Consider the following 25,445-nt stretch of genomic DNA (forward strand, 5'->3'; position numbering starts at 1 on the left):
ACCTGCTTTCTTTTTCCCTCTCTCTTTTCAGGTTTGCAGAGCATGCCAGGGGACTACGTTTCTCAGGGTGGTCCTATGGGAATGAGTATGGCACAGCCAAGTTACACTCCTCCCCAGATGACCCCACACCCTACTCAATTAAGACATGGACCCCCAATGCATTCATATTTGCCAAGCCATCCCCACCACCCAGCCATGATGATGCACGGAGGACCCCCTACCCACCCTGGAATGACTATGTCAGCACAGAGTCCCACAATGTTAAATTCTGTAGATCCCAATGTTGGCGGACAGGTTATGGACATTCATGCCCAGTAATATAAATACGGGAACTCAAGGGAAAAGGAAACACACGCAAAAACTATTTTAAGACTTTCTGAACTTTGACCAGATGTTGACACTTAATATGAAATTCCAGACAGCTGTGATTATTTTTTACTTTTGTCATTTTTCATCAAGCAACAGAGGACCAATGAGACAAGAACACAAATGTGAAATCATGGGCTCACTGAGACAATTCTGTCCATGTAAAGATCCTCTGGAAAAAGACTCCGAGAGTTATAACTACTGTAGTATAAACATAGGAACTAAGTTAAACTTGTACATTTCTGTTGATCACTCCGTTATGTTGCCTCAAATAGTTTTAGAAGAGAAAAAAAATATATCCTTGTTTTCCACACTATGTGTGTTGTTCCCAAAAGAATGACTGTTTTGGTTCATCAGTGAATTCACAATCCAAGAGAGACTGTGGTATATTTTAAACCTGTTGGGCCAATGAGAAAAGAACCACGCTGGAGACCACGGTGAACTTGTGGCTGAACCTCACTCAACCCTTGGACTCCAGCTTCAAGAATGCGTTTCCATGCTCGGCCTTTGTTCCTCCATAAATGTGTCCTTTAGTTTCAAACAGATCTTTATAGTTTGTGCTTCATAAGCCAATTCTTATTATTTTGGGGGACTCTTCTTCAAAGAGCTTGCCAATGAAGATTTAAAGACAGAGCAGGAGCTTCTTCCAGGAGTTCTAAGCCTTGGCTGTGGACAAACAATCTTCAGTTGGGCAGCCCTCCTCAACACAAAAAAAGTGATTAATGGTCATAGCACCACAACTAGGACTTGATCTGAAACTCAAAGCTTGGGGGATAAAAAAAAAAAAAGGAGCAAGAGAATACTGTAACAAACTTCGTACAGAGTTCGGTCTATTAATTGTTTCATGTTAGATATTCTATGTGTTTACCTCAATTGAAAAAAAAGAATGTTTTTGCTAGTATCAGATCTGCTGTGGAATTGGTATTGTATGTCCATGAATTCTTTTCTCAGCACGTGTTCCTCACTAGAAGAAAATGCTGTTACCTTTAAGCTTTGTCAAAATTTACATTAAAATACTTGTATGAGGACTGTGACGTTATGTTAAAAAAGGTGTTAAGTCACAAAATGCGGTAATAAATATTTCATTTTTGATTTTTTGTTAGGCTTTTGTGTTTTTAATAGTTTTAAGGTAAGGTTGCACAATCCCTACTGTATACAGTGTTCAAATTAGGTGATGGTTTTATCCCCAGAAGTTGAGTATATTTGAAATTTAACTTACCAACGATTTTTAAGGTAACCATCTGTAGCTTATGTATAGTTGGCCTAAAAACTCTCCCAGCAGAAAACTTCTAAAGGTATGAAATTTGGTGTGTGTGTAGTGTGTGTAGTGTGTGTGTGTGTCAGGTTGAAAGATCCACCTTCAATGTGCCCAAACCTCCTTTTTAGGTGCATGATGTTAAAAAAAAGTACTTTTAGATAAAGTTTTGCATGTTCATCCTCTGCCAGAATAAAGGGCTTTTGCAGGGTTAATTTTGCATCATAAGAAATAACTAACGTCTGTGCTCAAAGATAATTCATCTGCCTGTGTTTTTTCTGTCTTACTAAAATACTGTTGAATATGTAAATTAAAATTTACATATAGATGTTCATAGATGAGTAAACTTCTATGGAATTTGAAATCCTTAGTTGAAAAGATTACTTAATCATTAATATTTAATATAAATTATATTATGATGTCTTTTTTTATTTCAGACACCTCCATATGCAGGCATACTATTGTGGTGATTTGGTGACTAAACAATTTTTTTTTCTAAAACAACAACAAAACAAGCACTCTAATGCCATTTTCAAAATCTCATGCAACATTCCTAGAAACCCTTGTCTTAGCTTACTGATAATGCACACACAATGCCTGCCAACGTGTGCAGTGAATAAAAGTGTGAGATATTTTCATGCCTCCCCAATTTTTCAAAAAAATATACCATCCTGGAATTTTGTAACACCTAAATTTTGAATCCTATGTTTAAAAGGGATAATACAGACTTGACCTAGTTGTGTGATGTCAGCTTGAGAGGGAAATAGTTCACTATCTCAGAAATACAAGTTTGTATCTTATTCGGGGTTCTTCCATCTTCCCATTGCAGAAGACATTAATAGAAGTTGTATAATAAGGAACAAGGAAATAAACTTCTATTGTTTTGTATTATTTTTAGTTAGGTAGAATTTTTATAAATAATGTTTATCACTTTAATGTGGTGCTGCTTAAACATAGAAATAACACTTATGGTTCAAACTATTAATGGAGAAATTCTGCACCACTTGGAAAAGAGACAGTCTCCCTCTCATTTTTGTTATCCCATTTCACATGGAGTTTCTTTGCAAAATTTAAATATTTGTATATTTTTACTTTAGATGCTTTTAAGTAAATTTTGACAAGTTCTCCATTTATAAATTAACTCTCACATCAGCTGAACAGTTTTTTGGCAAAGTTTTTCTTCCTTTCCTCTCAGTAACGTAAATACTGAAGGGTTTACTTGCTAATTGGCTCATGTTTAGGAAGTGTTTAATGCAATTATTATTAATCTATTTCCTCAAATTTTGATCTCAGAGCTCTCTAGCCTTGGTTTAAATGAATAAAATAACCTCAGGGTTCGTTTCTCAACAAACCCACATCCTATCTTGTTAACCTTTAACCCTCTTAAATATTTGGAGATGAATAATAATTGTAATAATATTTGTTTGCATTTCCTTGCCTCCCTCCCCCATAAGCCAAGACTGAGAGGTGGTAGAGTTGTCCAATTTGTATAATGCCTTTTTTATACCACCTCGGAAGGCACTTCCTCCTATCTCGGGTTTACTATTTAGTATAAAGAGTTCCGATTTGGGTATATTTAAGAAAGACTCAGCTGTCAAAAGCAAAGAAACTGGGAATGGTGTTTTGACAACCATATAGTGTTAAAGGAAATACTGTAGTCTGAATAAAATTGCTTATGTTCTCCAAAACAAGAGTAATATAAAAACACTTTTTATTTATATGGAAAAGCAAAAGCAGAAATAAATTCCAAAGGTTTCCCTTTCTTTAAGAAATTCTGAGAGAACTGTAGTCGCCATCTGTTAAGGGTTGGGGATTGAGCAAGAAGCCACATTTTAAAGGAAAAAGAGAGAAAAGGACCAGAAAAGTCTGTATCTTCCATCCACCCGTTCACCCCCCACCCCACCCCCAGGTCAGCGCCCCCACTCTCCCTAGCTCACCCTAGTTAGATTTGCCCAGAAGACTCAATCAGAATCCTCCGGGCCCCCTTGCCCCCTCCCGCCCCTGTGGGCCCGTTAACCCGGAGCAGATCTGGGAAGGGAAATATGGCTAATATCTCTAGCAGCTGTCAGAAAAGGGACCTTCCTTCAAAGGGACTGGACAGGGATCTTCCACAAGTTTCCCATTAGTCTTGCAGGCCAGCAATTTGATAAGGAGCCGGGACCTCGCTGCAAGTTGCCACTGTGTTAGAAAGGCCAGTGTCTGGGTGTCGGGACGTGCCCAGTGGCCCTCGCTTCGCAGTCACTGTCCCCGCCGCCCTCTGAGCAGGGTCGGTGCGGACGAGCGTCCCGGAGCCTGGGCAGAGGCAAGGGCGTGCAGACTCTCCCCTTCGGCGTGGGCTGCCCCGGCCCTCATCTGGCCTCCCCTTTGCGCGCGCGCGCGTGTCTGTGTGACAGAGGTAGACAGACGTGCTTCAAATTGATAGGGGTAAGATAGCGGGGCACCTAACAGTTGCAGTAATCAACTAAGGGCGTCGCACGCGGTCGTCGAGCTCCCTCCGTCCTGGCTCTGGCTGCGAGCAAGCGGCGACGCAGGGGAAATGCGGGTCTGATGGGGGAGGCCGGTCGGATTGTGATGAGAATGGAGACCGTCGGGGCAGTGTTTGAAGGGAGGTTTTAATATTAATAGTTTCGGTGTAGAGACAGAAGGGAGATTGCGTCTAGGGCTCCTCCGGGCAGACTCTGGGTGACAGCGATGATGGATGATCCAGCAGAGCCCAACAGCTCCTCCCCTCCAGCCCCAACAGTGTCAAAGCTACTTTAGCTGAAGCTTTAGAAATAAAATAAATAAACAGCATCAACCCCCCCACACTTTTCATACACCTCCATGCATCCCCCCCCACTCCCGCTTTCCGACATCGATTTATGGATCATTATGAATCAATTACTACTCTCAGTACTTTCCCATTGGCTTAAATAAAACAGTCAAAAGATGAAAACCCGGGTTCGGTGGGGATTTTTTTTTTTTTTTTTTTTTTTTTACCCTGCCAGGAACAATCGCAAAATCCATTATCTCATAATCAGAGGCACTGGGTTAGGAGGTGAAGAGAAAGGAAGGGGTCGCCCAGTAAATAACTGGGGGAACGCTGGGGTAGGTCGCCCAGCTGCTGTCTTTGTTCGGATGGGTTTGGTTTGTTGTTGGTTTGGGGTGTTTTGAACGGGGGGACCCGCGTGAGAATGAGATGCCTACAGGTTTTGCAACCTAATCATTGAACTCCTTGGGAGAAACCTATTTGAATGCGTGTCTCGGCAAACATCAGATGTTGGTGGTGGTGAGGTCGCACATGGGAAAAGGTGTGGAGGAATGGGTCCGTCTGGAGGGCGGATTTTCACTTTGTTATGAGCAACTGTGCGAGGGTCTGCTGCTGGGAAGCGGGATTCTCCCTCCCGCATCGCCCTCCGCGCTCCCCGCCATTGGCTGTTTTTGTCGTTGGAACTGGTTTGGATCTGGGACTGGCTGCCCCCATGCGCCCCCACCCCCACCTCGGTCGCCCCAGGCTTTTCTTCCCTCTCTGGCCCCTTCCGCGGCGGTGCCCGAGGTTCTCTAGGTGTTTCTATGACTACATTGTGTGTGTGGGAGGGTCAGATGTGGGGGTTGCCCGCGAGAGGGCCGTTCCTGGGCGATCATTTATCAATGTCACCCACATAATGATTCTCTCTGCAGCCTCCTATTGATGAGGATAATTACATTAGCTCAGAGTGACTGATCAATGAAAAACCACCACACAAAAACTTCTTTACTCCTCTATAATACCAAAAACCGATACAGAAATAACATAGAAAGCCTGATTTTTCTTTCCCTTCCCTATCCACCAATGGATTCAGCGACCCACCAACCCCCAAAAGAATGGGGGAGTAAAATAAGAAAATAGACCCAGGTTTGTTTCGTTTCAAGGAGGATGCAATTTTGCCCGTGAATGCATTTTCTGAACTGTGTTGGCTTCATTCCTCCTTTGGTAAAGAATATCAACGGATTTGCTAATGTGAGTTGCTTTTAGACTGGTCTGTGGTTTTCCGTTCTTTTTATTTCTTTCCTCCCCTTTGGGCATTTTTTTCCTCCTGCTTCAAAAAAAGAGACAACTCTTGTATAAATAACTGGAAAGGGAAATTATTCTAGGTCGTCGTCTTCTTTTTTTTTTAATGCTTTTGCCTACGTCGGGTTATCTTTTGTCTTTATCACTTCATAAAGTAGCGCAATTAAAGATGTGATGTCGCGTGGTTATAAAGCGTGGATCCATAATACGGCGACATAATACGCTATATTCTCGCCTGAAAGTTCGCAGTTAAATTACGATTTCGCTTTTTCTAGACTTCAAAATCAATATTTTCTCAATTAAAGGGAATTTTAATGCTTTACTTGCGAGTTGTTAAAGGCACTGTAAATTTTATTGTACTGCTCTTGGCTTCGGAGTAGATGCAGGAGACCGGTTGGTTCTCGTGGTCTGTTTCCCTTCCCAGGAACGTCCAGTGTGTCAGATCAAATGTAGGCAACCAAGGTAAGGAGGGTGCCTAGAGGGTTGGGGCAAAGGGTGGGGAGCCCTCCAGTGCCAGAGGCCATTGTCTTGTATATTTTCACCTCTCTGTGTCCCGCCTCCTGAAAGTGACAGAAGTGCCCATGTTACTCTAATATTTCTCAAAGTGGAGCACGTTCCACTCCCATCTGCTCTGTGACGGTCAGAAAAGAAGCTGCATTTGGGCAGCCTTCTTCTAGACTCTTCCCTATGCTCCCCACCCTCTCTCTCCTTATTTCTCCGAAATTTAACTCCTAACTGGTTCTTTCACAAGTTCTGCCATATTTTATATGTGTGCTGGCCTCTATGTCAGAACCCGTTCCCCACCCTCAAGTGCATTCACTGTTTACAGATGTTTTCTCCTTCCACACGTCCCACCTAGTAAAAGTTCCCGCAGAGAATTAACTGTGGTGTGTTAATAGCCCAGGTCTGCTACTGCTCTCTTCTGCAGTTGAAATCTGGTAAGGTGGAGAATGGCATTGAAGAGCTGCTCCAGGCCCACAGAAGCCCGAAGATTTGAGAAATCCAGGCCCAGGGGCTTGGTGGAAAGCAAGGTAGTGAAACTTTCAGACTGTAAGACGGAAAGGAAGCTAAGAAAATGAGGCTAGAATGGAACCTAATAAGAGAAGAATAGGGCTAGGCAGAAAAATGAGCCTTTGGGACCTCTTTGTAATTTAAAAAGAAATAATAATGAAGGGGAATTGAATATCTAAGACTTGCTATTAATTTTTTTTTATACCCAGTGTCTGTTTAAGAACAAGTTGTCAGAGATGCCAGGAAGGGCCTGAGTTTCCAAATGGAACTACACACCCACAAAAGTTCCTTTGCAGTTTCCCTCTTCAGTTAATTTGCTGGGAATGAGAAGACCAGGGAAAAGGCTATGTGTGTGGTGTACCAAGGACTTAAGTAAGAGTACATGGGAAGGGGCACCTAGGTATAATGAGGTTGCTGTTTTAAGCTGAATGGGGGTGGGTGGGGGTGGGGGTTGGGAGAGAAAGCCACACAACTCCACAAGGCACTCTAAAGTAAGTCTCACCTACTTGCCTTTCTTTTTCACTTTAGCCACACACTCTATCAAATATTATACATCGGTAGGGGAATTTCTAGTTCATCATCTTTTGTCTGTAGACCCACCAGCTTGATCCCCCCTTCCCTTAGATTCCTGACATGTAAGCCTAGACCATGGCCTTTTTATCAAGTGAGTGGGGCTTTGTTAATGTATTTGTACTTTTCTGCTTTCAGGCTAAGTTTCTCGCTTTGGAGGAAGGAGGGGTGCAAGAAAGGAGGGGAGGGGAGCAGAACACAAAGGCTAGTTCTCACCAAGCAGGTTTCAAAATAGAAACTTAATGGGAAGGGAAAAAAACACGAAAGAATGAAAAAAAAATAAAGAGGGTGGTGAGAATTGTTTGTCACAACAGGTTTACTTGTGTGGAAGAGAGGTGAGTCTGTGAATATTTTTCCCTTTGAGGATTCTGGGTTCTTCAGATTGAAACATTTTCCAATTTTAATCCTTTAGCAGACAAAACCTCAATATAAATATGACATGGGCCACTGGCAAAAACAGGAACTTAAACTCTCCTATGAGAGGAGGGAGTGCGGGGAGGAGAGAGAGCCCTTTCTGATTAATAACTAGCAGGGTAATGTTGAGGGCTTTTTCTGCCCGATTGCCTTTTTGAATTAGAGCCGATTTCTTCACACTTCAATAGTGCCTGTCTCCTTTAAAATGACTGGCAGATTTGTTTCTCTTTTCTCTCTCCCTGAGACTTAATGATGTAAATTTTCTAATTAGTTAAATCATATTGCTTAAAGGCCTAATATTTACCGTGTAAGAGACGATCATCCTGATTTGGACCTCTTGAAATATTCTGAGAAATAACACTTGGCTTTTAGGTTGAGGTATGAGAGGAAGAAGCTCTATTACGGGAAGCTGTTTAGAGGAAAGAAGGCGCGCGGAGCCGGGCAACATGTTAAATTAATAGTTGAAGTTGAGCCGGGCTCACACCCCAAGTCCGCTTTTATTTTTCAATCAGCGAAGATTTAATTGGCAGCCCTCAGGCCTGGGGATCTGATATTTTCTCATTAGTTTCCCATCACTAATCTTGAGTGTTAGATTGGCTTAAAGGTTGTCAACATTTGACCAATTTTATTTAAGGAAAAAAAATCACTGCATTATGGCTCCGGGATGTGAGATCTGCAAATAAATCCTGCTTGGATCAGCGGAACTAACGGGCGGAAAAAAATGTTGACTATTCATCGTCGCATTTAATAAGTTGCATAAATGTGTATTTCAAGGCTAGGGAGAGAGATTATACATGTGCTGCGTAGATGCAGATGCAAGGTTGATGAGGCGGGGGTTGCACTTTACGCAGGGTGGGCAGGTAAAGGGAGACGTAGGTACATTTCGAACGGAGGGTAAATAACCCAAGTAGAATAGCTGCGGAGGGTTTAGGAGCTACAATTCCCCCTCCCCTTCCTTTTGCAGCTGCGTGAAACTGCAAAGCCGGTCTTGCAGCTCCGAGCCGCTCGGCGGTCTGGTCCTGAGATAACATCAGAGCGCCCCCTGCTGGCCAGTGGAGTAGAACTCTGAGGTCAGCCCCCCGCGAAGCAAATCGTGTTTTTCTGCGCCCCAGCCCCCCTTCACAGACTTCTTCCACTGCCCCCACCTCTGCTCTGCAGCAAAACCCCGCGGCAGGGGAATAGCTTGTCCAAGCTGAACATTTAAATGAGTAAATGATAAAAATAATAATAAAAATCGAAGGAATCCCTCCTCCCCCCCCCCCACACACACCTCTTCACTTGGCCTCAGGGGAATAAACTGTCAACTGACTAGAAAAGGGACACATTTTCTTTTTCCAAATCTCTTTATTCTCCGGGTTTTTACTGTGGTTGGTTGGTTTGTTTCTGCCGAACTGTGGGTTCTGACTACAAGGAAATGTTTTTAATAGATGCTGTAGAAGTTTTTTGTCGTTGTTGTTGTTGTTTTTTAAAATGGGTATCTGATGGGGAAAGAGGCCAATAGAAAACAACACGCTGCGGCGTCTCAAAATTAGACTCCCAGGGAACTCACACTATTTCAGTCAAGTCCAGAGGAATCGCTGTCAGAATTCAGATACCATGTTTCCCTGAAAATAAGACCGGGTCTTAAGGTTTGCTCCAAAAGACTTATTAGAGCTTATGTTCAGGGGATGTCATCCTGAAAAATCATCCTAGGGCTTATTTTCTGGTTAGGTCTTGTTTTCGGGGAAACACGGTAGTTCCTTGTCTTGAATGACCCTTTCCTGCACCGCAAAGAAATACCGGCCCCTGTCCGAGTTTTTTCAAAATAGAGCACGTGTTTAAAAGTTGTATACACACACGTCTTCCCCCCGGGTGTTCCTGTTCTTTCTTCGCCCGTGCTTCTCAGTTTTGCTGGAAACGGAAAGGCTAGCTGAAATGCTCCAAAATAAACGGCCAATGTCTTTGATCTTACTACCCTGGTGCTTCACGTCAAATGCAAGGTGTGGGACCGGGACTGGTAGACAAGGTTTGGGTTGGTTTTCTACTGTTTCGGTGCATAGAAGCGTTTCTCGGCTTCTGCATGACTCTTCACTGGATGTCTGACAACTCGAACGCGAGGGCGGCCAGGTAACGAGAGCCGGGGCCGTCTCCGGCTGCCGGACCCGCCGACTCCACCGCCAGCCTCGACTCTTGGGAAGGGAGCTGCTAGAGCAGCCTTGACTCGGAAAAGTCTTCTGAGCACAGCTAGACCCCATGTAAAGAGTGAAAATCTGCAATGAGGAACTACTTTAGTTTGTGGGGAGTTTGGGGTTTTGCTTTTTTAAGTGCCGGATTGCGGGGTTTTGTGAAAACAGCTCTCAGAAATGAGGCGCGGGGGAAGGAACACCGGGCGGGAAGGACGGCAAGGGAAAGGTGGGTTTCTTGACGTTCATTTCTTGCCAGAGTACCAGGACCTTCTGGTTTAAAAATCCGTTCTCTTTCCTTGCTTCTCCCTAGAACCCCACCCCCACCCCCACCTGCCTTACTCCTACTCCAGCCCTCCGCTTTGGGGATGCTTCCGGAGGAGGACGGGAGACGGGGGACTTCAGGGAACAGCTCTCCTTGGGCAAGGCAGAGACAGCCTGGGTCTTCACGCCAGTCAAGTGATGCCTCAGTCGGGTTGTGTCTGAAGAATTGCTGGGGCTATTGTGTCAACTGAGGTAAAGTTAAATATTTATACTCTAAGTTATTCTCATTATCTTTTGGTCTGTTTTGAAGAAGTTCAGTGCGTTCAAACTTACTTTAAACAAAAATCCTGGTCTGGGGAAAACAGAATCTGCCGCCTGCTACTGGAGTTGACTTTTTGAGAGGTCTTCATTAAGCTCGGAAGTGGAGGGGAAGTTATCTGCAAACAATATTGGTTCATTTAAATATATGTGTGTGTATATATATATATATAATGTGTTTACATATAAAACACCTATTTCATATATCTATAGCTGTCTACCTATAATAAGGAAATAGAAGCACGTGTCCCCTGTTGCAACTGAATCCAAATAATATTTATAGTAAGATACTCTCATAGATGAAGAAAATATGAAAATCTCATTGTATTTGTCTCAGTTCGACTTAATGAAATTTGGAGACATTGACAGTCTGGTCAATGTTCTCAGTAAATTAATGCAAAAGTCCTTACAAGGGACCGAAAAACACCTCTTGCCATTAATCTTAAAGCACTTGAAGAGGATGATTAAAAGAATGGGATCACTAAGCATTATCATCTCAAATAGCTGTTAACTGTCTCCACCCCTTTATTGTGGCAACAAAATAAACTCTTCCCTAGGAATAGTGTTTCTTCCTTTTTTATCTTTGTTTTTGTTTTGCTTTAAGGGCAAAGAAGGAAAAACAGAAGCAAAGAGAACCATCTCAAAAGTCTTGTATTTGCTGCTGTTAAAAGGCTGCTGTCGGTTTCTTATTTCCCCATCTTGCACTACAAAGGAGAAAAAAAATCGAATGATGTGTCTACATGTGATGAAAAGAAAATACTAACAACACTGAAGGTGCATTTGTTTTATTTTTTTCCCCCTGAAAATAATATATTTTTTAAAATACACACCAGTATAGTTAGTTGAAGGCTGTGGACATGTAAAAGATGTTCGCTCGTCCGTGTCTATTGGCTGACTTTTGTCATTTGAATTCGGTAGGGTTTTCTGTCAAATAGAAATTATGGAAAAGAGAAGTAGACACTTGTCAAGGAGCAAACAATATTACACTTTCAAGCTGGCTCCACCTAATTCTGCATTTGAGTGCTGGCTGTGTGTATGTGTGTATGTGTGTGTGGGTGTGTGCGTGCGCGCGCGCTATTTTCCTCTAATAAACCTCAAAGCCCTAATTAGACATGGAGAAAGAGGGGTGAGAACCCCATTACTGGTCATTCTGACAAAAATGGAAGCAGTGCCCCTCTGCTCCTAGAGCCCTAGGGAAGGACGCCCCAAAAAAGGGCAAAAACCTGTGTGTTTTCTTTTAGAGCCCTGAGTTGGGGAGACCTTTCAGAGAAATACACAGCAATTAACATTTGAAAAAGCAAAATGCTGAAACGAGGGGAGGTGGCTAACAAAAAAATTAAACCATCCTAAAAATTAGTCTTCAATCCCTGCAAATTTCCAGATGCCACAGAAAATCAATGCAAACGCGCCCCTTCCTAACTGAGCAGACAGCTCTCCTGCGGGGAGCTGTTTCCAATAGCAAGTGGAGTTGGAGCTCCCACCTCCGATGGAGCGATGGGAACTGTTACCCTGAGGCTACCGGGAGGGGAGGTAGTGGTGTAGCCCTCCCCCCCAGCTCGCGCTTCCCACCTGTTCCCTCCTCCCCCAGCTGGGGCGCCGGAGAAACACCGACATCCGCCTGGAGTCGGGGTACAGAGAGCTGAGTCTCTTACCAAACCAAGGAGGAAACTCACATAGGCCCCCAGAGGCCGAAGATCCGGCCAAAGAGATGGAGATTCGGGGTCCAAGGCAAACGCAATAGCCAGCCCAGAAGACCAGGCTCCTGTGCCCGGGCGAACAGAAAGCTGGCTAATAGGCCACGTTGGTCCCCGAGCGAGTGTGAAATGCAATGGAGGGGGACAGCCTCCCCTCCGCCCACGCGCTAGTGTGTGTGTGTGTGTGTGTGTGTGTGTGTGTGTGTGTTTGTGTGTGTGTAAAACACGTGCACTTGAAGCGGGCCTCTGGCCACAGAAGTCGGCTGGGGAAGTTCACCCGCGCGGCTTCCCGGGCCCTGAACCCACACTTTGCCCTGTCCCCCATCCTCCGCCTAAGACACTCCAACAGTTCCCCCAATCCTGGTCAAGCCTGCACAGGTGCCTTTAACTGGAAGACTCCCGAGAAAAGATCTCCCCCCGCCTCCCGCCGGAGGAAAGGAGGCAGGGGGTAGCGGGTAAGACGGGCTGGGAAGAAAGATGGTACTTCTACAGCTCAGACCTCCCTATCTTGGAGTAACTGTCGTCACACTCAATCTTTTCACCCTCACCCACGGTATCCAAAAAGCAGAGAGAGATTCGCGGGAAAATCGGGTTTACGAAAACGTCGGGGTTTGACGCGGGAGGGCTCTTGAGACCTGCGCAGGCTTTGCTTAGATTCAAAAGTATGATTTTAATTTTCTTAATGAAGGCGCGCTCTAGAGCTCAGCTGGTAATGGCTGTGCTTAGTTTAATAGACTTCTGTCGAACAGAAAAAGACGGATAACTATCGGTTATAAGTAATCTGCTCTAATGCAATTATTTTCCCAGGTTCGAATGTCATTGGGCAGAGAGGGCAGGAGTGAATTAGGGCCCCGGGGACCGCGGACGCGGGGCAAGGAGACCGCCTGAAATACGAGCCGAACCTGTTTTGTGAGATGCACTTGGGTTTAGGGGTCGGGGTCGAAGGCTTCAAAGCCCTAGATCTGCACGTGTGAAATCTCTCTCTCTCTCTCTCTCTCTCTCTCTCTCTCTCTCTCTCTCTCTCTCTCTCTCTCTCTCTCTCTCTCTCTCTCCCTCCCTCCCTCCCTCCCTCCCTGTCTCCCTCCCTCCTCGTCTCACCATTTCTCATTTTCTCTCTAGCTCCCCCTTCCCCTTTCTCCTCAGGTCTCTCAGAGTTAATGTGGATTTCCTTTACCTCTCCTCTGTTTTGCCTGTCTGTGTGTATCTCAGGCAGATCCATTCAGTCCGAAGTATTTCTCCAAAACACACTCACACAGAAATAGGCTTTGGAATGTGTCAACCCATTCGCCTTTTGAAATCCAGTAAAATAAGGATGTTGAAAATGTTGGTGGTGCTGTGTACACATATCAGGAGGATTATTTCTATCCAAATACAGAGCCAATCCAGGTCACTGTCCAAAAGTAGCCCCATCTTAGCCCTGACACAAATTGTCATTCCTGGTAGTTTTTATCTCAAATGATCCTAACTCTTCTTAGCTCTCTACTTCCCTTTGCCTGGCAAATACAATCTCAGGCAAAGGTGATTTTAAAAAATAAAAATAATAACACTATTCAGAATTTCCCTTCTGACAGCAAACAAGCCAAATGGGTGGGAGGAAAGGCTTGCATTCTCACCTAGATGAAGGCTTTGACGGCAGGCCCGAAGGCCAGAGAGGTGAGCGCTGGACAGTGGAGCCAGGCACCCTGGAGTCCTGTCTGAACGTCTGCCCACGGCATTTCCAGCCTCACTTTCCTCCATAGCCTCTCTCTCCAAATTCTGGGGAACAAAGAAAGTCCATAGGACTGACTCGCAAAACAAGGTTAAGTGAACCCCAGTTATGGGTCTCTGTTCTAGACCAGGGAGGTGAGGTGAGGGTGGTTGGGTGTGGTGCGTCTCTGACTCAAGTTCCATAGACTAACTTGGCCTACAATTCCTTAGCCTTGTACATTCATATTCTCTCTCTCTCTCTCTCTCTCTCTCTCTCTCTCTCTCCACCCCCTCCTTCCCTCCCTTCCACCCTCCCTCCCACTCCTTCTCTCTGTCACACACACCAAAGCCGACCTAGGTGAACGTGTCCACAGACATCCACAAAGCTCTGTAATTGCTATCCTCTTCCCTGACCCAACCCTCCCCAATTCCCCCTTGCCCCGCCACATCTCAAAAAACAAACAAACAAAAAAACAACAAATAAGCAAAAAACACCCGTTGGCAAAACCCCTCAGGTCTCCCTAGCTGAGGAAGAGCTGGAACTTGTGATACAGAGGGAGAAAGTACCCTTGCTTCTCGAAAGCCCTCTTGGAGGGTGGGGGTTGAGTGAAGGGGTGTTTCCGACCTTCCTTTTACCCCCAGGCTCTTCCCGGGCTGCTGGGGGAATTAGGAAGAGATCCAGTTCTCAGGCCCCAAGGACTCCCAGGACTTGGCGAAGCCGCGCAGGGCAGCCACCTCCCAGGTGCCTAGATGTAACTGTCTGGGGTTCCATGTCCGCCAGAGCGAGAAAGTCTCCGATCAGAAGAATCAGAAGAGCCGCGCTCAAAACTTCAGCGCTCCGCCTCCATTGCGCTTTAAAGATAGCCAAGGTCTCTAGGCAAGCTCAGGCCCAGCCAGCTCCAGCACCAACCCACCGCAGAAGCCTCTGCTGGGCAGGTGTCAGTCAGGGCCACTGCGTGACTTAGTGACTTTGGTTGGCACCAAGGATGGAAGACCGGCCCCCGGGTCCAAGAGCAGATTTTGGAACGGGAGAAGGGGTGATTGTCAGAGCTCCCCCTGTCCCCAACACTGCATTCTTTCCTGGATGAAGTCCCTCTGTCATCCCTTCAACAGCTCTCCTGCCGGAAAACTGCTGTTTTGCTTTGTTTTGGTGACTTGGGAGAGCTACAGCAAAGACCCAGAAAGCTCCCACAAGCTTTAGGTGGATCAAACTCTGCTTTTGAAAAGTAGGTGTGAGAGGAGTGGAAAGAGATTCTATTCCCAACAGTTTCCCCAAATCCACTTCAGCCAAGCAAGGTTAAGAAAGGCTTGGTAGAGAGTGAGGAAAATCCAGTTACCCTCTCCATAGGCCCCAGGAAGAAACCTGGACAGAGTAAAGAATCACAGCTCCTAACCCAGCTGAGAATTCCTTGCAAAGATGGCTTGGACTCCCAGCCTGGGCCACTTGTCCAGGTGCCCCTCTGTAGGCTCTCATAGGCCATTCTCAACCCTGAAGCAACGGTTAGATTAGGTCTGGGGACACACAAGGAGGCCAAAGAGTTAGGTTTGCTTCTTTCTTACTTCTTCCGTTTTAAAAGTCGGTAGAGGAAACCATTTTTTGTGTGTGCAGTAAATCAAATGTGTAATTGTATTTGCATAGACTTAAGGCATAAAAATTAATCTTTTCTTCAATTATACATAAGATATTTTTTAAAGGACTTCATGAACATGGCACGCTTTTACAGAAGAAGGTACTTAATTGTAGGCTTTAAGGATAAAGAACACTAAGAATACCTGATGTCCCCTTCTTCTGCCTTCACCTAAGTAAGGGAGGTGGTGGTGTACTAAGAATATCTCAGGTGACAAGAGCTTCTAAAACAAACTAACCAATACATAAAAGTAACACATTATTGCACCTTTAAAGTAAGTTCTCCTAAAAGGTGTTAGAAGCAAATACCTCACTGCAAAGTTAAGATTTTTATGGCTACTTATTTATCCAGGTCTCTTAATTTGAATACAGATTAAATAATTTGTTCAGAAGGGGTGATATTGCCCACCAGAACAGTGCAAAGGCAGTTGTTTATACTTTGAAGCTTATCCATTGGCTTAGGACTTTTGAATGTTCAAGTGAAGTGTAAATAGAATAAGGTCACAGGTGATTGACAAGTTCAAGTTACTCAGCTCAATTATCAAAATTTTATTTCTAAATTATGTTCAATTTTATTTTCCTGCTTTGGTATAAATTACCTTAGAAAATCCAATGGGAATGGACAATTTACACCATGTCCTACCTACCATGGTTTATTTGTAAAGTCATTTTGTGATGTATGCCTCCTTTAATGTTTCTGTGGAGACCAAGTCTTTACAATTAGATTTAGAAACACAGCTATCATGCTAATTCAAAGGCAGTCACTTTAGAGACACAATAATCACTATATTTTTGACAACTTTCTAAAATATCTCTAATCCTAAACTGCAGGCGGGACCTGCAGACTGGAATCTAATTCTCTGGATATTGGCATGCTACATTCAATGTCCATCTGGCCAAACAATGGAGTGTAATTTGAAAATATACACCTTACAACTCACTCTCTATATAATACCACGAAGTTCTCCTATGCATTATTTCATAGATACTCACGCTCTTCAGATCAAGGCTCATGCTGCCACATCTGGAAATGCTTCCTCTGCTCTTATCCCCGCCCACCCCCCCATCCCTCCCCAAGTCAGACACCAGTGAGAGAAATGGCTGAAGCCTCCCCTTCCACCATTATATGATAGCATCAGCTTTTAATCAGCGAGAGGCACTCCTATTTAAATTTACACGATGACTCTTTATTTCATTTATCTTTTCTTTTGGAGGAAAGTGAAACAAGAGTACCACCCTTATTAATTATAAGATTGATGGGGTGAAAAAAGCCAAACGGATTTGGCTTGCAAATTATTAGTAGGGGTATGAATATTTATGATGGTGCCAGGAACTGCAGTCATGAACCCTGGGTATGAAGCTTGGGAGACAGTCAGACCAGTGCATTCAGTGAGGGTTCAGTCTCCCCAAATCTGACATGACATAAATGGAAACTTTAAATTAGACTCAGGGTGGGCTCCCATCACATCACCACCACCCCCCCTTTTTTTTGGCTAACCTTGCTGAACATGAATTTACTTCTGGTGGCCTCTATCATAAAGTTTAAAAACCTTTTAAAGTAAAAGCAGATACTTATAATTTTGTGAAGAAAACCTGTGTTTGTGCTTTTGCCACTTGATATTCTTTTATGTTTTAAATCAAGTTTATCTGTGAAATATTTGTGACATACATTTAAACAATTTAAAGCTATTTTTATTCAGTCTAAAAATATTGGAAACCTAAAATATCCTGGGTATAAAGAGGATTTAAGTAGACACAATAGTAGTTAGATACAGACAGAAATGAGAAGGCAAAACAAAACAGCAATGGAAGAGAGATGAAAGGACAAGTTTTTTGTTGTTGTTGTTGTTTTGTTTTTAATCTTTTTGCTTGTTTTCCTTTTTCTGCACCAGACTTACTTATGCTTTAGTCCCAAAGTGAGAAAATTTAAATGAAAGGTGGAGGAAGAAAGGGTCAAGGTAGAAAGGGGAAGGGTGAAAACAAGGATTTAATAATTCAGTAAAATAATTTGGTAAAAGACAAACTATCTCCTCCTGTTTTCCTCCTCTTAATCACACGTTTAAGAGTTTTGAAAAAGGGCTGTGGATTTGAGACTTAATGATCTCAACTACTGTTTCATCACTGGTTTCTTTTTCGTTAAGTAGAAGCTGACCCAATCCTGTGAAAATAGTTTATTCTGACTCAGAGCCAGTTTAGCATATATATTTTGAAAAGGAAGGCAAGTTGTTTTCAAAACAGAAATGCTAAGCATTCTAAAAAGCAATTTAAAAAATGCTCTCAAAATTTCTGAAAAACTCCCAACTACATATATATATATATATATATATATATATATATATATATATATATATATATATCAATTGTAAGTGGATATTTGTGCTAAATTGATGCTTTATATATATCCTGTCTCAATTTGTCTGTTCTCTGTAAGGATATAATTTTTTTTAAAGAAGCGATACCACTGACAACAATTTAGTTAAATTCAGAAACCTTGAAATTGATGGCATCTCCTATCAATCACACTCAGTAGATACAGTAAAACACATTCAACATTTGTATATCAATAGTGGCACACACACAAATCTGTTTTGTTCAATTTAAATGCTCTTCAACATGTCATTTCATATTTTTCTGGAACATGTTATGGGTTAGTCATCCTGTTTCAGCTGATTGTTAAATCCTTAACCTAATGAAAATTCAAAATAGAATATTTACTCGTCATGGATTTCAGAGCTGAAAGGTGGGATTTGAGGATAATTCGACCAATGCTTCTTATCTTTCCAACAAAAAAGTGGAGGTGTAAAGATGGCAACTGACCAGTCCAGCTCATAAAACGAATTAGCTCTAGCTTCTGATAAGATCCCAGGGCTCTTAACTTGAGCTCAATTTTCCTTGTGATAACAGTGCTTTCCCATCTTCTGGCCTTCATGTTAGAGTAGTATTTATAATATTACATGCAGACTTTTCTACTAATATTTTTCTTTCCAGCACACTGACAATGAAATTCGTATTAAATAATAATAAGATATTGACTGGTCTGTTTGCCGATATGAAGATTTGTTGTTGATCTGTGATGTCTGTATTGATTAGGCAAGAATGAGATCTATCCTCTACCTGAAGGATAAACAGATCTCAGTACTGGCATAAAAACAAACTCTGTATTATAATAATAGAAATCCTAACCTTCTCTATTTATTGGTTGTGCATCAGCTCAGTCAATCAAGCTAGAAACAGATATAAATAGGGATAACTGAAAGCTATACCTCAAAATCTCCAAAAATGTTCACTAGAGATATTTAAACTGATACGAGAATTCCTGACTTCAGCACTAGTAGCTTGCTTCTAGGTAACTTTTCCATCTGGCTCTTCTCTTCACCCCAAATTGAATCCTACATGTGCTCCATATATTTTACATTAAGGGGAATCCTATTCATGCCTGAGATGATCTTATATTTATGATGGCCTCTTCTGTCAAATTGTTATTTCTGTAGCTTGCTGTCAAAAATGTCACTCAAAGTTTCCTTTCCACCCCTCTTTACCCTCTGTCATAGTAACTTAGAAGGTGTAATCTAAGTTGAATCTGCTTCACCTATAAAATACAGCTAGGAGAACTTCTTTTTTTTTTTTCTCCCTCTTTCTGTCTGTCCCCCCGCTTCCTTCACCCCCAGCTTTATCTTCATTCTGTTTAAGAGCTGTTGTTCATTCTTTCTCCTTGTGGTAAAATTGTTCATCCAAGCAGTTTCTCTGAAGGTTCAAAAGCCTAACTTTTGTGAGAAAAGTTCATGTATAAATATGTTTGGCATATTTTCTGAGTCTGTGCAACTTAGGTTAATTCTTAAGCAAGAAAAAGAAGAACACCAAAACAAAAATGCCCTCCAATTACACAACGTTTTGAAGCATAAATTACAGGTATTTGATTTTTGAAAATATAAAATATTGAACTTGTTAGCATTTAAAACTCTTTTCTTTATCAGTGTGACCTCCTTTTTGCTATGTTTCCATTTCATTATTTTTGCATGAATATGATAAATGGTCATGAAATCTAACCATTTTTATTTAATGTTCATAAAAACTGGTATGTTTTCCAACAGATGTGGCCTTATATGGTTCAGTGAATTTAGGGGGCTTCTCATATAAATGGAATAATAACCATACGGAAGATGAATTTTATACCCTGCTTACCTCTTCCAGAACTCACTCTTATTATACTTACAAATAGTGTTTATTACGTATTATGCAGTATACACACCATTGTCCAGACACTGTACGAACCTTACTTTGATCACTGCCACCTAGAGTTTATAATCCGAGACAGCACTGACACCAAAATATACAGAGAAATATAGACAAACAGAAGACATGGCACAGTTCTATATTATTCTTTTTCTACAAAAAAATTAAATGTAATGGAGCCTTGCTCATGAATGAAGAAATATTTATCTTCTTTCCATTCAAATATTTTTTTTTTCTGACCCAAATAAATGGTTGGAAAAGCAAGACTAGTTCATTTCATTTATTTTCTATCAATTAGGGGTAACTTTGAGGAATAACTCATTGCTTTTTAAACTTTTTAAAACAGAGATCAGCAAAGAAGAGAAAGTGTTAGTTAGAGCTTCCTACGTGGAAAGGATGTACGAGTTTAACTCACAAAGGCAGGAGAACCCAGTGGTTTAAAACATAGCTTTCTATAGGCAGACTGTCTGGATCTAAATGCTGGCTCAGCCACTAAGTAACTGTGTGACCTTAGGCAAACTAACTAACACTTCTAAACTTCTCACAGGACTTTCACGTGGGGATAAAATGAGTGAATGCATGAGGGAATTTATCCTAGTATTCGGTTCATGGTGAGGATTCAACAGGTATCAGTTACCATCATCATCATCACCATCATCACCATCATCATTATTATTAGTCAACTCCCTACCTTCCTTCCCAGCTTAGATAGGACCACATATGAACAATCCATGATATTTAGAAATCTTTTACTTTTACTAATCATGTAGAAACTCAATATTAGTGTGGATTCACAATTTGTTCTATATCACTCAAGTCACTGCAGTTGTATGTTTGTACCTGTATACTTATCTTTTAGTATTCTACCTTTAAAAAAGACCTACATGGCATACATTTTGCATGCAAGTCATTGAGTAAATAGTTTGTGGGGTTGTTTGGTAATGACATAATTGGAAGACGCCTAGCATGGAGTCAGAAAAACAAGATTCTAAATCTGTTTCTGTCACTAATTAAAATGAGACTGCGCCTCAATTTCCTTACCTATAAAATCAGTCAGAGTAGAATAGATCCAAAGTCCGTTCTGGTTATAATAGTCAAAGATTGTGCAACTCACATAGGAACCTTTTCCTGGAGGAACTTTTTTTCCCTTCCAAGTGTATATTGAGAAACTATTATCTCTCTGGTCCTGTGCCAGGTCTTGGGACTCAAAGAGAAATACTTTACAGTGTAGTGGAGAGACAAACATTACATTACGGTGTGATAAATGTTATGTTAGAGGTATATATAGGGAATTATAAGACCAGATATATTATAAGACCATCTCACCAATGGGCAGCAAACACATAACTGATGGGAGGATAAAGGAAAACTTTGTAGAATCCTTGGCACCTGAATAGAATCTTGAAGACGAAATAAGAGCTAAGGAAGAGGTAAGGAGGAAAGGCACAGCAGAAGGGAATAGCATGTACAAAGAAACAAAAGAGAAAGAAAGGTCATAGAGAGAACTGGTAGCTCAGATGGCTGGGGGCTGTATGGGTAAGTAGGCAGAGATGAGGTTTCCCCTCATTCCTCCACGTCTCTGTCTCCTTTGGCTTCAGTACCGTCCATTTGCTGAGGACACCCCAGTTTATATCTTCAGCCCAGATTTGATCTTGAACTGTAGACCAGCACCTCCAACTCTCCATGGACATCTCTATATGTCTGGGGGTGCCTCAAACTTGTGATTTTTCACCTCCCCCGCCCCCAGGAAACTCCTTCTCCTGTGTTCACTATTGTGGTAAATGGTGTTAACATCCACTCAGTTGACTGTGCTAGAAATTTAGGTTTGACCCTTGTCACTTCTCTTTTCTGTATCACCGATATGCTCCAACCCAATTTGCAGGGCCTAATAATTAGCCCCCTAAATACATTTCTAACCCATATGCTTCTCTCTAGCTCCACTGCCACGACTCTAGTCCACGCTGCCATTGTTTGGATTTGATTGGGCGCTAGAGTGAAATCTGATCCCATAATATTCCTATTTAAAATCATTTGAAATTTACATAACCTTGTTAACCAATGTCACTCCAATAAATTTAATAAAACAATAAATAAAATCCTTCAATGGGAACACACCATTCTTAGGATGAAGTGAAAATTCCTTAACATATTCTAAAACCACGTTCGATTTTACTTCTGTCCCCTCATCTCCAGCCCCACTTGCAATCCCCTCATTCTCTTTGATGTAGTCACATTGCCTTTCTTTATGTTGCTCAAATGGTCTAGACTTCTGCCTACATGAGGGCTCCTGCACTTTCTGTCCCTTTGTTTTGGAAGGCCTTTTTCTTCCTCCACCAGCCCCCATCTCTAACTGGGCTAACTGCTATTCATTCTTCCAATCTCAGTTTAAATGCCATTTCCTTGCAGAAGTTTTCTCGACCAGTCTCCCTTTCGATTAGGCTAGATTCTCTATTCTCATAATAACACTTAAATTTTCTTTGTAGCATTATCACATTTACAGTTAGTTAATAATTATTTGTGTAATTATATGTCTAGTCTCTGTTTCTCCCACTGCACTGTGCATTTTATAAGGACAAGGTTAGGTATATTTGATTCACTACAGTATTCTCAATGTCTAATACATTTTTTTTTTAAGGAAAAACAAGATGAAAGGGAGGGAGAAGTTACATAAGAGTCTGCTGAGAGGTCATGGTGACCTTGGAGAAGGCAGTTTCAGTGGAGTGGTATGGGCAGAGGGCTAACTGAAGTGGTTTGAGGAGCGAAAATGAGGTGAGAAAGTGGAGGCAGTGGATGTAAACTAATTTTAAGAAGCTTATGCATGGGAAAAATAAAAACAACATGGCAATAGATAAAGGGAAGATGTAGGGTCATGGGGTATTTTACTTTTAAACATAAGAGAGAACTGAGCTTATTTATATGGCTGAAGAGATAGCAATAAAAGAGAAGATATACTGACTATTTGAGAGATTAAGGATATAAGTACAAGAAGATATAATTTAATGGAAGAATGTTGTAGGATAAGCTGGGATCCAGAGCAAGGAGACAAGAAAGGCAATAAAGGCAGGTAAGCATATGGACTAAACAGAGGTGTGGGGCCCAGAAGATAATGTGGGTCCTGCTTGATAGCTTGGATGATCCCCCAGTTGTAGGAGGCGGGGAGGAAGAGCATAAAGAGAGAGGTAAAAGCTTAGAATCAGTGTTGAGAGGAATGGGAGAGGGAGCTGTTCAGGATCAGGTCAAACGATTGCTGAACCTTGCCGAGGGAGATTTATGGTGCCAACCATCCATATCATTGTATAATTTTCTCCAGAAGTGCTCAGCAATTTCAGTGAAGGAGTGAGATGTGCGGATTCTTCCAAGTCTGAGAGTTTGCAGAGAAGGAACAGTTAGGAAGTTGAGAATAGAGGTTAGGGAGTAATACTTGAATTATTGAACCATTGGGTCTAAGTTAGCTAGAAGAGGAAATGAAGACACAAGGTGATGACAGACTGGGAGGATGGTCAGTGATAGAGAGGTCGGATATTTTCTTGAAGAAAGGAATAGCGAGATTCTGAGAGCTGGAAGAATGAATAGGGTGCGGTGAGAGATTGTTAATGTTGGAATTTCAACTGTAGAGGTGTAAGTTACCTGGGAGATAAGTAGATCCAGATTGGAATCTTCATGTCTGTCCTAGAAGCTATGACAGCGCCCTCATTTTCTTCTCCTCTCACTTCAGGCTAGGAATCCCTTTTCTGCACCTAGGGTCATATCACACACAAACAGGCAATGGAGAATATGGGGGTAGGTTTCATTGACTAGGTCTTTGTCAGTTTCATTCCCCTCACTTCAAAAAATTTGTAGTGTGTGAATACCAGGTGCCAAGGTATTGCTGTGTGGTAGAGGAGACTCAGTGTTTCCATTTGAGCTACATCATTCTGCTAACTTGGCAGAGAGTAGATTTGCTGTGAGGGGTTGGGGGCAGGGGATGGGAGACAAGACTAGAAGCAGCAATATTAGTGGCCTCACCATTTAATACCGCTGTTACTGTGGGGTGTTTGTTTAACCTCTCTGTGTCTTAGTTCCTTCATTTGTAGAATGAGAATGATGATAATACCTATCTTTAGGTTTGTTGAGAAATTACTTACTTATACTGATGTCTTGCAGATCCCGTGGCGGGAGTAGGAAAGATTAAAAAAATGAGCCTGGACCATCTTGCAGTGCCTACAAGTGAGGAAGTACTCACAAAAGTGAGGGCCTGTCAAAAGGGACGTGGAGCCAGCCTGAAGGGGCTACCACTTATCAAACCTGAGATAACTTGAGCATCAAAATAAATAAGGAAGCAATGGATTATAGTCTACTGAATAAAATAAGAATCTGTGAGTCTATAATTATACATAGATACATAAATAAGAAGAGAAAACTCTTTTACAGTAGTATGTCAACTAATAAATATAGAAGGAATGATGAAATTTAAAAAAAAACACCATTTTGCTGCCAACATAGAACAAAAAGGATTCAGGCAAGAATCATCAATGAATGCTAAAATTAGTGGAGGAAAGCTGATGAAGAACAGGATATTTATATCATAAAGAAGTATCTTACTATACATTATTTACTTATTACAGAAGGAAACATATCAACTATTCAGTGGAGAAAGCAGACAGCTCTTTAACCAAATTATCAAAAATTAATTTAACCAAAAAAGGTGGTTTGTCTCCAATGTGATATCGTTAAAAGCACATAACCTCCTTTCTTGGTATTCCAGCCTCAAATGCAAACCCTGAATGTAGTCATGTGACATATCACATGAAAACATACTGAGGGACATTCTATAAAATAACTGGCCTGCATTTATTCAAAAGACTGGCCAAGTAACTATTCCACATTAAAAGAGACTTAGAGACATGACAACTGTAATTTCTTACCCCGGACTGGATTCTACACTGGAAAAAAATTACTATAAAGGACATTATTGAGTTCTTTATAATAGGTGAAATTGTTATATGGACTTTTGGTTAGATAAAAGTACTGTATCAATGTTAAATTTTCTCAATTTTATAATTGTGTTATAGTTACATAGTAAAATAAATACATGACATGACACATCACTGAAATGTAAATGAGTAAAGTAATATGATATATGCAACCAACTCCTAATAATCAAGGAAAAAACGTGGAGAGAAAGAGAAAGAAAGAATGCTAAAGTAAATGTTGCAAAATTATACAAAAATGGGTGAATTTGGGGAAAGTGTACAGGAGATACGCATGCTTATTGCAACTTCTCTGTAAGTTTGAAATTATTTAAAAATGAAATTTAAAAATGAATGTGAAAAAAAAACCTGACCCACTGAAATCTCTCAATAAAAGTCAACTATAATCATCATCATCATTACCACCTCCCCCATCAGCTAGGAAATTGTTGCAGCATTTCTAGTAAGAGGTAACGGAGGACCTCATTTCATGCATCAGGCCGTGGAAATAAGGGTGGAGTCGATGGGAAACACTCATGCTAGTGCACCCGAAATTCTGGCAATGACATGGGGAGTGCTCCATGCGACGGAATGCAACGTGCCTCTAGACTCATCGCAATTCATACAGCTCACGTCGATTCTTTTTTTAAAATTAAGATTTTTATTAAAATATAGCTAACATACAATATTATATTTGTTTCAGGTGCTCATCATGGTTATTCAACAGTACCTACCTGGCACTACACATAGTTATTACCATATTATTGATTATATTCCCTCTGCTAAAGAAGTGATGACCATGATAAGTCCAGCAACCATCTGACACCATACCACGCTATCATAATATTATTGACTATATTTCCTAT

At 41.7% G+C, this 25,445-nt stretch overlaps 1 protein-coding gene across 10 annotated transcripts in view; it reads left to right on the forward strand.

The window, feature by feature from the left end:
• Positions 1-3,309, forward strand: part of MEIS2 (Meis homeobox 2) — a 203,413-nt gene extending 200,104 nt beyond the window's left edge. For 4 of the 10 annotated variants that reach the window (XM_033108945.1, XM_033108946.1, XM_033108952.1 and 1 more), the window contains one exon: positions 32-1,433. In XM_033108945.1, the coding sequence (XP_032964836.1) occupies positions 32-318 (287 nt within the window). In that variant the 3' untranslated portion in view covers positions 319-1,433. Of the gene's footprint in view, positions 1-31 lie in introns of all 10 variants that reach the window. The other 6 variants (XM_033108950.1, XM_033108954.1, XM_033108951.1 and 3 more) reach the window with 3 other exon arrangements.
• The last annotated feature ends 22,136 nt before the right edge of the window (positions 3,310-25,445 follow it).

The sequence above is a fragment of the Rhinolophus ferrumequinum genome, chromosome 6, assembly GCF_004115265.2.
Source record: "Rhinolophus ferrumequinum isolate MPI-CBG mRhiFer1 chromosome 6, mRhiFer1_v1.p, whole genome shotgun sequence".
In the NCBI taxonomy this organism is placed as follows: Eukaryota; Metazoa; Chordata; class Mammalia; order Chiroptera; family Rhinolophidae; genus Rhinolophus; species Rhinolophus ferrumequinum.